Below are 16,027 nucleotides of genomic sequence, written 5' to 3' on the forward strand. Positions count from 1 at the left end.
AACTGATAAGACTGATTTTATATCAAACCTATAAGGGGACCACCATTTGATATTCTGAGTGGGGTCAGGAGGATTTTTTCTGGATTTATCATTTATTTTCATCTGATGCTACCCATGCTAGCAGCTAATTTTTTTTTCTGCGGAAATTTATTTCCACTTTTGAACACATTTGTATCCTCAACTATCCTGCAATCTATGTTGCAGAATATTCATTTTATCCTGTCTTGTGCAAAGTCATTTATTTTCAGTTCTAACCAAGTTTTTCATTTTCATCCCCCCCCCAAGAAAATCAAATAGTCGTCCCCTTATTATACTTGCGGTTGGGTTAAGTTGATTGATTATGGTTTGTGTTTAACGCCACTTTAAGCACTCTTGGCTATAACATGGCGGTCAGTTTGTATTATTTGGATGCGGCATGAGTGCCCGGAGGGAGCTACTGATTGTAGGCAGGAAAAACAGCAATCCTAGTCAATAAAGAATCAAGTTGAAAGCACCAGCACTAGCAGGGTTCGAAATCACAACCTCAGTGTTGACAAGCTAGTGATCACTGTAGAACTAAATTGTCTAATAGGACATTAAAAATACCACTTTATCATGCTCTACTTTTGTGTACACCTGTTCTAGTATCTTTTTCTACAGTTTACAATTAGAACAAAACAAATCAAAACTGTGTAACTTTTTAACAACTAAACAATTAGAAGAATCAATTAAAACTTTTACCCATTTCCACTTTCAAAGATCATATTACTTCAAGACTATATATATATTAAATAGATATATTAAATAGACATATATATACGTATATATGACAGTATGAATGACACAAAACAAAAGCTTCTATTTAAAAAAAACAAAACAATAATATTATGTTTTATTTAAACTATTTGCACTTTCAAAGATCATATGATATGAAGACTGTATATATATACATTGTATATGACACAAAACAAAAGCTTACAATTTAAAAAAAAAAATATTATCATTATTATTTGTTTAAATGCAGTGAAAATGACAGTGCTATTTCTTATGAATTTTTCATAACTGGTATGACATCTGGACAAATAAACAAAATGATTAGGTTGTAAACAATCAGGAAGGATACCACCTATTTGAATCTATCTTCCTATTACATATGTTTTCTTAATGGAACATCAATGGTCAAGTGCTCAAGGGAGTTGAATGACATCTATCTATTGCTGTCTATCCACATCCAGCTTGAGTTTTATGGTTTTGACTTTGGAAATTGAGTAGCCTTTTGATCCAATGCATATGGTATGAGTCTAGAAGCCTAAATTCATTATAATAATGAGTCTTCCAATTATGTAAACTTTAACTTTCAAGTATCAGGAAAGTCCCACATGAAATTGATAAGTTTATCTAGACGATTTTCGAGAAATCTATCAGACTGTCACAATGGTTCTCAACATACAATTCAGACATGACCACATTGTAATTTTTAAGATTTATTCAAACAATTTCAATCTGTTTCACAAAAAAAGAAATGTGACAAAAACAATGAATTTGCAACTAAACATATATTGTGCCCTTCTAATCTTCAAGTAAACGTTTAACTCTCTATCTTGAATTTGTAAAAAAAATTAGCTGTGGAATTAGTATAGGAGTTTTTCTTCAAGTAGCGAATTAGTGGATACATTGGACTTGGTATCTTGGTTTTGACAAATTCTGCATACAATTAAGTCTATAGAAAATTTGAATTTTGTTGAACCCTCAAATTCATGGTTCACATTATTATAACATCCATAATCCAGGAAAATGAATAATAATGAATCTGCTGTTTTGTCTTTTTACATATTAATATACCTGCATTAGAATTCAAGATCACATTTTTAAGATAACCTAAACTTTCACTATTACTGTAAGTATGTGGGTGTTAAATGACCTATATATAAACAAGTCTATATTTGTACAGTGAAGTATTTTGTTACACCTCTATAAATATATAAGGCCCATTATAGATTTTCTTTTGGGCTGGGTTTTATCTATAATAAATCTAGTAACTTCTTAAATTAAAATTAATTTAAAAGAAAAAATAATTTGAGATCTCATATTCAATTAATGCATGGATTAGTGTCTAAAGTCCACTGACAATTATTACATCAGGACTAGAACATGCTAATGTGATATGAATATGAACTATTGCTTTGTACTAAACCAACACTTTGAGCCAGATTTTTGACATTCTAGTTCACCATGCAAGGTAACAGTCAAAAGGAAGACATACAATGTACATGTATCACCCTATCAAGACTCGTATATCCGACTCTGGTTGATTATTCTTAGCTCTTACTCCTAAATGAGGCATGCCTTACAAAGAAGCAGCAAATACAGATGTTCACATTGTTGATACAGACAAGACCACAGAGGAGAATTTAACTAATGAAAAACATATAAGCTATACAGGTTTATATTTTGAAGGGTTTTTACATTCTTAATTGTATGTCCAATGTATCATTTTGAAGGACATTTTTCACAAATTGTTGAAATCTGAACATTGTTTTAAAAAAATGTTATTCAAATCCAAATTAAAACTTTTTTTTTGAAAGCAGAGAAACTTACTTGTAATTAATTCATAAATATATTTTCCCTAAAATAATTCCAATTCTAATAATATCCTAATATTTCATATTTCCTGTAATTGGCTAAGTAGTTTCAGATGACAAGATTTTTGTAAAAGTTAATGGATGATTGAAGCAAAGAAATGAGAATAGCTCAGGGATAGGTAAGAGCTAAAAAGATACATTCTTCTGAGGATGGAAGCCAAGTCCTTTGGGCCAGGTTAGAGCTAAAACAAGAAATTCTTTTCACTAGAATAATTCTAGTTTTTCATTTTTTTCATTATTTTGATTTTATAATGGGACCCAACATCCTCTTTCTGAAAAGACTTAATCTATGATTTATTTTGTCATTTTGTACATGTATTTCAGCAGTAAATAATCTTCATTTCAATCAATCAACAGGAGTAACACATGCATGAAATGGACACAACTACAAACAATAATTGTGAATTATATTTGTTTTACAAATTTATTCCTCACTGGGGCCTCAGATTCATCATCAAATTAGTCATGTCTGTGGTCAGTAACAAAGAACTGCCCTCACACTGTGACCTGGTCAGTATAATCAGATTAACTAATCAGAGTAATTAAATTGTTGATGCTAGCAATTAAGTCAAAAGTTAAAGCAATTAGCCTAATATATTAAATAACTGTCCTGGATTTCAGACAGCTATAACATGTAGTATAATGTATTGCTGTATAGTTTAGAGTTAATATTTCAGGAATATGGAAGAACTTAGTTCATTGTAATGATTTCTAAAAAAAATTGCAGGCTAGATATTCATAGGACAAATCATACAAAATATCTAGAAAGCAATAATTTAAAAATTTTGTTCTGATTTATTTTCCCTGTAATTCACTCATTTTGTTTTGATGAAGGCCACATACAATTATTCTAATTACATAAAATAACAAATTTTCAGTCATAAACATGTGATGATGTGGTAAATGTGTTATAATTTAACTCTTATCCCAAAAAGTCATAAGGTATAATACAAACTAATAGAGCATGAAGTATAGGTCATTTTTTATCCACTATACATGGGTGTAAATCTAGTTAAAAAGCCGTTGAATTCTTAGAGTACAAATAATACTTCAAACAAAAGTAAATGGAGCACAATATATATACAATCTAATGGAACATAAAATGTAGGTCACTGTGAACTATATTTGGTGTTAATCTAGTTAAAAAGCCATTGCATTCTTAGAGTACAAATAATATTCCAAACAAAAGTAAATAGAGCATGAAATATGTCATGCATATGGTGACCAACATTTAGCGTAAAACCATACACTAACAGTCTCCATATTTAGATAATTGTGCACATAGTACATGTATTTTTTAAGATATTCACACATGTCAATGAAGCATGAAGATCTACATACACTTGAAGACCTACTTTTAGTACATGTGATTGACATATTTTGATGGAGGTTAAAGTAGTTTCTAGAGTTCAGGTAACATGTAGATACATCTAAATAAGAAGTTACATGGTGACTTTTTTTTTTGGTACTAGTGGACTTATATATGTAAAAAAAAAAACATAAGGCAATAAAGCATTTTATGAAGATACGAATGGTATTACTTATGGCAGAAATGTAGCTGGTTTTTTTGTTCTAAATGTATTCCTCTGTAATATAGGATGTCTCTTGTTGAAGTGAACTGACACACTGATTGATTGATTGTTGGTTGCTTCATGCTTCATGTCAAGTGGCAAATATTTCATGCATGTTCAGGACGACTGACACACAGTATCCAAAAGCTAATTTCATTTATTGATCTTGGACCATGAAATTTGAGTCATTCATATATAAACTTCATTATAATTCAGGTTGAAGCGCCGAACATTGTTCACCATATACTCCCAATTCCATGTTTGTAGCTTATTTTGTTTTTAAAAAAAATGATTGTAAATTTAACCTTCAAAAATAAAATGAATATTAATATTATTCCATTTTAAAAATGCTTCATGAAGATTAACTGAAAATGAGAACAAGAGGTTCTCAAGAGCCTGAATTACTCACCTGTAATTTTTTGCTTAAATCTTTCATCAATGATTATTTTTGCTTGTCAATATATATTAATGTTGGGCTTAAAAATGCCATTTAAATGTTCTTTGTATCTGTCATATTTTCTTCAAAAGCAAAAAAATGAATTTTACCCCTATGTTCCATTTAAGCCAGGGCTAATCCAGCCATTTTAAAAAGGGGGGGGGGGGGGGGGGGGGGGGGTTCCCAACCCAGGATAAAGGGGGGGTTCCAACTATATGTCCCCATTCAAATGCATTGATCGTCCAAAAAAAGGGGGGGTTCCAACCCCCGGAACCCCCCCCTCTGGATCTGCCACTGGGCTATGTTTCTTGACGTACAAGGAAATAAAATACAAATTTATACTAGATACTCTGAAACTCATTCAGCCCAAGTTTGGCTGAAATAGCTTCAGCAGTTTCAAAGGAGAAGATTTTTTAAAGTAAGCAAACTAGATGAACAAATTGTGAAAAATTGTCTTTAAAGGACAATAACTCGATCCTTAAGGGGTCAATTGACAATTTTGGTCATATAAAACTTATTTGTAGATCTTACTTTGCTGAACATTTTTGTGGTTTACAATTTATCTTTATCTATAATAATATTCAAGATAATAACCCAAAACTGCAAAATTTCCTTAAAATTACCAATTTAGTTTCAGCAACCCAACAATGGGTTGTTAGATTCATCTGAAAATTTCAGGGCTGATAGAACTTGACCTAATGAACGTTTTATTTCATGTCAGATTTGCTCTAAAAGCTTTAGTTTTTGAGATATAAGCCAAAAAAAATCCTTAGTGTAAATACTAGTAGTTTTAAAATTATCAGAAATCATGAAATCAAAACGAAATGCTTTAGTTTTTGAGATATAAGCCAAAAACTGCATTTTACCCCTATGTTCTATTTTTAGCCATGGCAGCCATGTTTTTTGTGGAAACAGAAAATAAAACACAAACTTTATTCTAGATACCCTAAGGATCATTCAGCTTAAGTTTGGTTGGAATTGGTTCAGTAGTTTCAGAGAAGATGTTTGAAATAGTTTACACCGGTTGGACTACGATGACAGATGACGATGATGACGACGAACGCCAAGTGATGGCAAAAGCTCACATTTCCTTTGGAAAGGTGAGCTAATAACACAGATGAAAATATTTAGTTAAACCAAACACGCTATAAAAACTCTTTGATTTATATATATATATATATCCAATATACAAGAACTTTTTTCTATAGCTAAAAAATATGACATGAACTCTCCTTTATTTGAACTTTCTGAACTGAAAATACAAACAATGGACTTTGTATTGTATGATGATACTTAAGTTTTAAATTTTGCCATGTCACACCTTGAAGTCTTTACAATACATTAAAAGTAATCTATAAATTGGTTTGAACACCAGTATTTGTCTGACCTTGTTGAACTGGGTCACTATAAATCAGAGTTACCTCCCTTTTCAAATCACATGATTAATATTTCAAAGTAATCTGCTTAGACTTTTTTAGACATTGTTCTTTAAAGGAATAGAATTGAGAATGTACATGTACAAATGTAAATATTTGTTTCCCAGCATTGTTTTTTAAAGGACTGTTGGAGAAGACATTACTAAGTTGTAAAATTGTGTTGGATCCATTTGTCATATACTTATAGTTTAAACATATTTTATTGTTCAAATTATATGACAAATGGATCCAACACAATTTTACAACTTAATAATGTCTTCTCCAACAGTCCTTTAAAAAACAATGCTGGGAAACAAATATTTACATTTGTACATGTACATTCTCAATTCTATTATAATCCAGACTGACCTCTTTAAGGAGTAAAACCTATAATTCATTGATTATACCTTTAATTGCAAAGATCACATTGGTTCCTTGAAATTTGGTAGTACAAAAACAAGTACAATGTACTTCTAATCTGAGGAACAGGTATGCCCTCCTATTTCAATTTCATATATTTTTTCTATTATTCAAAAGAAACTTTCAACAAAGGTTCTACAGTGATTCCAAGTGCTTAAGTTTATATTTGATACCAAAATATTGCCCAAATATTTTACTTATTTACAACTATTTTGTGTAAAATATGTTCTACTTTCTTGTATGTTCTTTCTGACTTCGGGCCTGAATTAGTGGTTCTATACCTTAAGAGAAAAAATCCATGGTTCATCATCATGAAAGAACTTAAATGTAATGTTTATTTGAATCAAAATTTATATTAAACAAAAATGCACATGTTTGTTGTCATGCTATAAATATCCAAGCTCTTATTTTAAAGCATTGGAAAAAGGAAGTAGGTGTCTGGCAGATCTGAAAATCAGTACCAAGCTGCTGACTACTTATGCAAACATTTTCTTCAGTCATGTCAGTAGTACTTCTAAAAAGTGCTAACAAATCACAACTCATCACTTTCAAGCTACTGACTAAATATGAAGTTATTCTGTTAAGTAGGACTGGAGAAATGTGTGTTGAAATTTTCTTAATTTGTTCAACATACATTTACAATGCATCAAAAAATTTGAAGAAATGGTCGTCTAAAAAAACTGAAAAGTGCTAACTTGTTACAACCCATCAATTTCAAGATGTTTACCAAATATGAAGTCATTCTGATTTGCAGTACCTTCAGAGAAATGTTTGTTGGATGAACCAAAGGAAGGGCAAACAGACAAATGCAATATAGAGTGGGATATAAAAGTAATGGTTAAACCAGTGTAGTTAATTAACATACATGTACATACAACCAGGTAATCTATATTTAACATAATTAAAACAATGCATGAGTATCAATGTTTTTTTTTTTAACTTAAACCACATTGTTCGTTGTTACTTAATCATGAGTTTCTCTACACCACACCTTCCAAATTATAAATAATTTTGGAATCATAGTAATGTGACCTATTATTCATGGTTATCATATCCCCAACCATATATATATATCTACTTTTCCATTCATATATATAAATTTTACTATTTTTCACATAAACAACTTTATCCATATTTTAAAAATTTTTGCTTTGATCTTATTGTTTGGTAATTTCCTTTTCAAGCTCCTTTTTTTTTGGCAGTTGAGAAGAGTGAGAACACTATTACCTCATAAGCCAACTTCATTGTGGTGATCTCAGAAAATAGTGTTAAACAGATTATCTATGGTCTGTCAACACTTTACCCTTAACAGAAAATTAAAACTTTTCTTTTTAATTTTCACTAAACTAAACAACTTCTTCAGGATGTGTGCAGGTCTCATTCAGTACAATGCTTAGACCAAAATTTCAAATACATTGTACAAGAATTTGAGAAAATTAAGACTTTTAACACAAAAGCCGTCCAGGAAAATTAAAGTTCACAATCTACTCCTAGTCTTTTGACAGTTTGAATATAAGTCGTCTTTTATTCATTGTGTTTAATATGGACACTTTTGACACTGAAAATGCAGAATTTTGCAAATGTTTTTAAAATGAGGTCATCCTATGGCAACTTGAATTGACATTAACAGAGGCGGATTTAGGGGGCCCAGGCCCCCCTTTTGAGGGAAAAATTTGGTTGATTACCGGTATATAGGGAATCACTGAAGAATGACTGGAGCAGGCCCCCTCTTAGGCAGTCAGTGGGCCCCCACTTATGAAAATTTCTGGATCTGCCACTGATTAAGGCATTTTTACCACAATTATCTTTATGAATAAAATTATGGCCCTTTTGCATTTTTCATGAGCTGTGCAGTAGACTATACAAATGTTTCATTTCAGCAGATGTTTTGAACCTTTAAAAAAGTAATGATATATGTGACCTCAGCATACACAATCAGTCATCACTAGTTTTGAATACTTTAATGTCACATATTTCTTTATATGATACACATGTTGTTATATGAATAATAAATGATTATTAAAAAATATATATAATTATTCATACATTTTCTAGCATTGTTACATGCATGTAAAATGTTTCTCTATCTTGTGTCTATGTACTGTGTGTACTTCAAATCTTTAAAAAATTATAAGACATATGGGTACACTCAATTACATCACTCATGTATGCATGATGTAAATATGTGTTGAACCTTACTCTCAGGAAACATTTATTTTTTTACTTGTAAATGCCTACAATTGACAAAGTACTCAAAAATAAAACTGTAATTTACAGTTAACTAGTTTTATTTACATTACATATTCATGAATGTTGATTTCTTTGTTCAGAATATATGTCAGTTTCTGAACACTTATCTAAAACTACTAGTTTAATTCTTAGTATAGAAAAAAAATATTGCAAATTCAGAATTTGATTGGGCAGTTATTGAAAAGCTTTGTTAAAAAATGCATAAAAAATTACATTTCAGGTTGAAAACTATAGGCAGTTCTCTTGTCAGTCCAGCTACTAGATGATTCTGTCAAATGATTATGTGATGCAAGAAGGCAACTTTTGCCTCAACCATTCAAACTCGTATATTTTAAGGACTTGAAAATTACTCAGTTTATTTTGGGACTGCAATTGCACCACTTAATTTTGGTTCAGACAACTCATAAACAATCAATATTATGATGTCCTTAATGTTTTTTATATAGTAAATTTATAAATGTCCATTTCTAAAATGACTAATCTGATTTCTGATTAACCGAAGATTTTATCATAGCTAGATTATACATTCATAACAAAATTCATCTCCTTCCAATAAATCAAAACGTATATGTCAAAAAACAATACAAAAGCTATGCCGACTTAAGAAGCTGTAAATTTTTCAAAAAAATTACCTGACAATGTTTGGATGTTCATAGTTTTCCAGCTGTTTTAATAAAGCAATTTCTCTGATTGCGCTCATGGGCATCCCTTCCTCTGTATTTTGTATTCGAATCTTTTTCATCGCCACAAGTTGTCCCTCTTTGTCACGAGCCTTGTACACAGTTCCGTAGGCACCATTTCCAATAACAGATATCACCTCATAGTTGTTGTTATCAAATCTTTCTTTTCGACTGGTCATCGCTAACATCCTTTCCCTCAATTACCATGGCAACCTTATCAACATCTCTTCTGCTGCCATGGAATTACATGATGAAACCTACAAGATAAGATATTAAAACTTAAAGTTTCTTGTGGTGAAAAATGTCATGTTGTCTTTAGATATACTGGAAGAAAAAGGTATGAACAATAAAAAGTTTATTACTAGAAAGTGAAATCAACCACAATCCACATTATTTGGGATCATACCACAACTATTTCCTTTATAAAGTATGTCATTGTGAAAATGGCTTTTGATGAAAACTTTTCATGATTACCTAGTGATTTTGAGTTACAAATGTATTAACCTAAACTTCCTCTCCATTAACGTAGATGTTGGATAAAAATACACAAAAAGGCACATCTGGTCCTTTTATAGCTGACTGTGCGGTATGGGCTTTGCTCATTGTTGAAAGCTGTACAGTGACCTATAGCTGTTAATTTCTGTGTCATTTGGTCACTTGTGGCGAGTTGTCTCATTGGCAATCATACCACATCTTCTTTTTTATACATCTGGTATACAGACATCAGAATAACACTGCCAGGAACACTCTTGCCAAACTTGAGGCTCAAGTGATCTACATGTAGCAGTTTTCCACAGAAATAATTGTATGCATGCATGTACATGGAGGTCTATCATATTTAGTCTGCCCAGTCGGTAGGTATTCAAGTGAAAAATTTCTCATAGTACCCATGTTCAGATGGGTTGTCAATGAGTCAAATGAAGATGTTAATATTCATGATATTATAGTTGTAGCCTTGTTAAGGTTAGTAAATAAATCTAGAATCAGGGATTCAAATTAGTGTAGGTCAGAGGTCCAGGACCTGATTTTTCTGGTAGGGGACTTTACATTTTTGAATTAAAAAAGTCAATGACCTCCAATTCTTTACACTGGTGCTTTCTACAGGACCTTTTAAGGAGGACCTTTCTCTTAAAAATTCAAATGGTCCTGGACCTTTCATTATGTTAAGCAAATCTAACCCCTGGTATAAGGATACCACCAAAACAGGGAGATCTACAGAATATTTTTGATCAAACAAATTTACAATGCAAAAGGAGAATATACAATTTGGGACAAAATAGGCTCTTAAGCCCAATGCATTTAAATTTCCTAAGGTTCAATCCAAATAAATCAATAAAACATAGCTATTTTCGCATAAAACAAGTCATTAAGCTGTGAAACAGCAGTAATACTGAAAAATGACTAAAGTTTTGTTACACATCTTAGTCACATATTATACCTGTACTATCTATTTAAATATTTTATCATACCACAAAATAAATTCTTAGATCAAATACAATCAAAGAGTAATTGGAGATTATCAATCGCACCTACACTCATGTTTTTCCCCCAATTTGATAATAATATTCAAGTTTTTCCAAGAAAATGATTTTAAAATATTCATATGTTCATACATTTTGTGCAATTTTCTTCACTCAACTTTATATTTAATGCATTTCCATACAGTGCTAATGGAACAACCATTTACCATAAATGGCTTATGAATATCTGTTTTTACTCAGATAACATACCAAGTGATGGACAGTGGTGCATTGATTGATTATTAATGCTTAAATACAACTAAAAGTCAGTGATACTACGTTTAATAGGATTCTGATTTCACAATTCCACATTCTAATTTTATAAATTTTGACAGGTACTCTACACTATAGGCATCTTATAACTTTGAAAATTTCAGTTAGGCCGCCTTCAGTCATGAAACTTTACTCAGTACTCTGAGAACAAAATTTGTGCTCGAAATACAAATCCAGCATTTTGATTGGTTGAATTCTGACTCTGAGTATAATAAATGTACTCGAAATTTTTTATGACCGCAAGTCATTTACTACATGTTTATGTATCTTATAACTTCGAAAATTTTGGTAAGTCACATCAAAATTGTTCAGTCCCTAATTTTCTCTAAGCTTATTCTTGCAAATACATGTATCTGGACAACATATAATCTACCTGATAATTGGTTTTAGCCAATAAGAGTGAACTTTCCACAGTGAGCATTTTCCTTTAATAGATATAAGAAGATGTGGTATGAGTGCCAATGAGACAACTCTCCATCCAAGTCAAAACCATATTTATGAATAAAGAGTAAAGATAAATGAAATGTTATAAATACAAGTATGTACCAAGCCACAATTTTGTCACATGTGAAGTTCAATTTTCAAAGTTACAAGATCAAGAAAATTGTCTTACTTGAAGTGTATATATACTTAAAACTCCTACTGATTGAAAGTGGATAACAATATCTTTAATCATCAGACATATATACATATCTACATGTAGCTTATAAAATCATTTACTTGTATATAAAATCTTAAAATGACTTATACATATAAAAATGCAGTATGACATTTTATATCTGAAGTAACCTATTACAGAGCAGCATTCATGAAGGAACAGCAATAAAAGTGCTGTTCCTTTGCTTTCTGTGTTTTTTATTGCTGTGAATGATTTGGTTTTGTGTCATGGATGGATACCCCATATTCTGTCGTTTCTATTATATGCAGTGTCATTCACGGTTTACATATAGTTAGTTGGCAACATATATAAATTTTGAATTACGGTATTTTTTTTTTAAATAGAATACATGTACCACAAAAAAATCACACAGCTAAGTCATACAAGTAATGTGATTTTTTAATTTTTCATATTATTCCAATTTTAATTTTGAGAATATTTAAATCTGTGCAAAGTACTTAATTGTGTTTTGTATATACATATAAATTTTCTATTCAAAAAAGAAAACTTTTAAAATATAAAAATTGTAAATATTTCTAGTGGATGTGTACATGTATAAATCAGCCAATTATGAATTAATATTTAAAATATTATGTTCTTAGTATTTGAGCTTGATTCTCCATGCTTCTTTCAATTTTACCATCATTTACAATCAAACCAATAATAATCTTGCTCATAAGTTATCTCCCATGCACTTGACTTACCTATCTATTACTGATTATCTCCCTTTTTCAATCACTATCTTATCAAAAATTAGGGTGTCTCTACCCTTGTATTAAATTACTAATAGATGCAAAGTTTTTCCATCTGTTTTCATGAATGATATACATAAAATTAAAAAATAAGGTCATTATATAACTTGTAAAATTCAAATTATATTACACTTTTTTTTAATTTACATTTATTTTGAACTGAGCTTAAAATATTATTATTGTTGAGGGGAGGCAATTCCCGAGAACAAACCAATTCAATCTTTTTTTTTCTGTTTTAGTCTAATTGCAGGTGAAGAAAAAATGGGGCATTATAGACATTTTTTTTGACTAATAACATGTTTTCATCAATCTTTTTCTACATGTTCTATAACAGCAACAACAAATATCTACACATCTATTGGTGTGGCCTAACATACAAACATGTATATGTAGGAGTTTATCTGTCTGTATACATGTATATGTGATTTAATTTGTATTGCTATCTGGTAAGGAGGTGTCTCTATAATTAAAGACCATATTTTTACCTTTAAATGGCTTTTATGGTTTAGGTTGTTGGGTTGTTTCAATTCAACAATTATCCCAAATCTCCCTTGATTTACATTTCTTTTGTTATGGTTATATCTGCTAAAATTTTATTATTTTATACAATAAACAAATTTTAGACATAATTTAATTTGAACAAAAGAATTCAAATGAAAATACAGGAAAATTATTTAAAAGTAAAAATTTCTGCCACACTTTTCATAGTTTCATTAAATGATAAATCCGTTGGAGTGTCATCTGTGTTATTATGCAGTCTTCACAATGACCTTTTGCAGCTACAGCAGGGGTGGATCCAGCCATTTTTAAAAGGGGGTTCCAACCCAGGATAAAGGGGGGGTTTCCAACCATGTCTCCATTCAATAGCATTGATCGTCAAAAAAAGGGGGGGGTTCCAGGAACAATGCTCATTTAAAAAAAACATGTGTAGATTTTATTGGCCTGTAGTAAAAACATTTACAGGCCTGATAGAAATTTTACAAGCCTGGGCTAGTGGGCCTAGGGCCAATTGGAAAGACTAAGCAAGACTGGTGATGGTGAGTCATATTACTATCAAGTCTAATTGTCACTGTAAATATATATAAAATCGCCCAATTCTAATAAAAAAAAAATGTTAAAAAGTAAAGGGCCAAATATTCATCCAAACTTTCAGTACATCATAATTTTTTTATATCTGATTAATAAATATGCATAAAGACACCAAATGCCAATATTTAAAGCCCTGACAGTTACTCAAATATTATATGCTCTTATTTTATGATATTTTGGCATCAAGAATTAAAACATTGAATTATTAACATGTTTGTAGGACAAAGTAAGAGAGTTATTCAAAATATTTTAAAACAAAATGCAAACTTACAAAAATGTATATCATTGATTTACAATCTTGATTATTTTTGTAGACACTGCATGCGATTTGTCATCTTGTTTTTTCCATCCTTTGATCCACATTAAAAAAAATAAATGATCATCATTCGTACATCTATATTTTACTTAGTTGAGTATTTTTTTAAGGCCTATTATATATCATTTATTTGTTCCTTAATTTAATGTTTTAATCATTTTTAATTTTATTAATTTTCTTTTTTTTCTGGATATTTTATTATTGCATCAAGTGCAAGACATTATAATCATTTACATTTTTTTTTACATTTTTTTAAGGTGTGATGCATGATGGGGCACCCAGAAGCAGCGTGTATATTGTGGTAAAACAGTAACACGTCAATGAACATCCACATACTTTTTGAAATCTAAAGTTAAACGGGACTTTTTCCCCTTGGACAGGTGTTGTCTATGATTTACTGTAATCAGCTAGGGTAAAAGAGTATTAAAACGTTTCACCTCTATGCAAATTTTTTCATTCATATGTCGGCTTCTATGAATGAATGAACATGGTCGGTCTATTCGGAACATAGTTTCTCTTGATCTTTTGTTCGTTAGGATGGAATGCAATGTAAATAAATCTAAAATTTTGATAAAAATCACGATATTACACACAAACTCACCTGTTCAACTTAAAGTCTAGTTAAATATGTATCATCCAAACATTTCTTTTTGGTGAATAATTCCTTTTCTGATTTTTAATTAATTTTCTTTATCTTTTTTCTCTTGTTGATACGTTCAGCACTCAGAAATATTCCGCGTAAAGCCACGACATTGAACGAAGTTCTGATTGGTTGAGATAAACGATTTCTAAATTATGCATACCTTTCAACAGGTTAAAGGTCAAGTGGAATAGTCAATCGGAATATCGCGGGGGTGTTTTAAACAGGTATGTGGAAACAACAACATAAAATTTTTCGCACGGTTTTTGATTTTATTCTGAAATTCACAAAAAGGAAAATATAACTTTATGGTTACTTATTTAAAACAAAAAGCTGACGAAAACTGCCTATATTTTTTTTTCAATTCAGTAATGAAAAAAGTTGAAAACCTTAATTCACTTCAAGTATCATATACTGCGTTTGAGGATTCATTAAAAAAACTTTTATAAATGCAAGATATTTTAAAAATCAACTTTAGCATATTAAATTTAATAACGCAGGTAAACTCAGATTTTATAGTATAATTTGCTTATCATTTGACTTAAAAGTTAATATACCCAAGCTATGATATACCAAAATTTGAGAGATCACTTCTCAAAAAAATTAGAATAAGTGCACATTCACTTGCCATTGAAACTGGAAGATACACTAAACCAAAAACTTTATCAACGGAAAGATTCTGCAAATCTTGCGGAGATAAAGTAGAAGATGAAGTGCACTTCCTTTAATATTGTCCCCTATATAAAAACCTTCGAGAGAAGTTTAATATTTTCCCAAATTTGATTAAAGATGATAATATAAAATCAGTAATCGTTTTACTTAATCCAAATAATTTGGCTAATGCCAAACAATTGTGTGCTTATTTGAGATAAGCTTTTGAAGTTCACAACAACGCTAAGTGCCAGTTGGTGTACCATAAGTTATGGAAGTACTATAAAAAAAAAAGACTTTTAGTTCTATATATATATATCAAAAAAAATTGCGAAAGCAAATTTACAGATCTAACATTGTTGGGCTGATGTTTAGACGAGTTGTGTATACAGAATGTACACAGCCATGTATCACCATCACTGCTGGTGATCCGATGGATCAATCTGTTGTAGAGTTGTCACTGGTTCAGAAGTACTTAGCGCGTCGGATACAGTGCAGGCGAATTGGTGTCACGATATCTCAGTAGCATGAGTTCGAATTCCGGCGAGGGAAGACTGAACTAAAATCTAACATTATTGGGCTGATGTTTAGACGAGTTGTATATATATATAACCTATGATTGCGTTGGATAAAACAGATCTAACATTATTGGGCTGATGTTTAGACGAGTTGAATCATCAAACAGTTTAGACAAAATTATCCCGTTTGTCACAACATATAACCCACGAGATTATG

The 16,027-nt window shown here is 30.7% G+C and overlaps 1 protein-coding gene across 1 annotated transcript in view; it reads right to left on the bottom strand.

Moving 5' to 3' along the window:
* Positions 1-14,782, bottom strand: part of LOC127730147 (cyclin-dependent kinase 4-like) — a 42,576-nt gene extending 27,794 nt beyond the window's left edge. Inside the window, exons 1-2 of the mRNA XM_052238352.1 lie at positions 14,603-14,782; positions 9,346-9,650 (exon numbers count right to left, since the gene is read on the bottom strand). Of these exons, the coding sequence (XP_052094312.1) occupies positions 9,346-9,581 (236 nt within the window). The 5' untranslated portion in view covers positions 9,582-9,650; positions 14,603-14,782. The remainder of the gene's footprint in view (positions 1-9,345; positions 9,651-14,602) is intronic.
* Positions 14,783-16,027: the final 1,245 nt, after the last annotated feature.

This window comes from Mytilus californianus, unplaced genomic scaffold (genome assembly GCF_021869535.1).
Source record: "Mytilus californianus isolate M0D057914Y unplaced genomic scaffold, xbMytCali1.0.p SCAF_2, whole genome shotgun sequence".
Classification (NCBI taxonomy): Eukaryota; Metazoa; Mollusca; class Bivalvia; order Mytilida; family Mytilidae; genus Mytilus; species Mytilus californianus.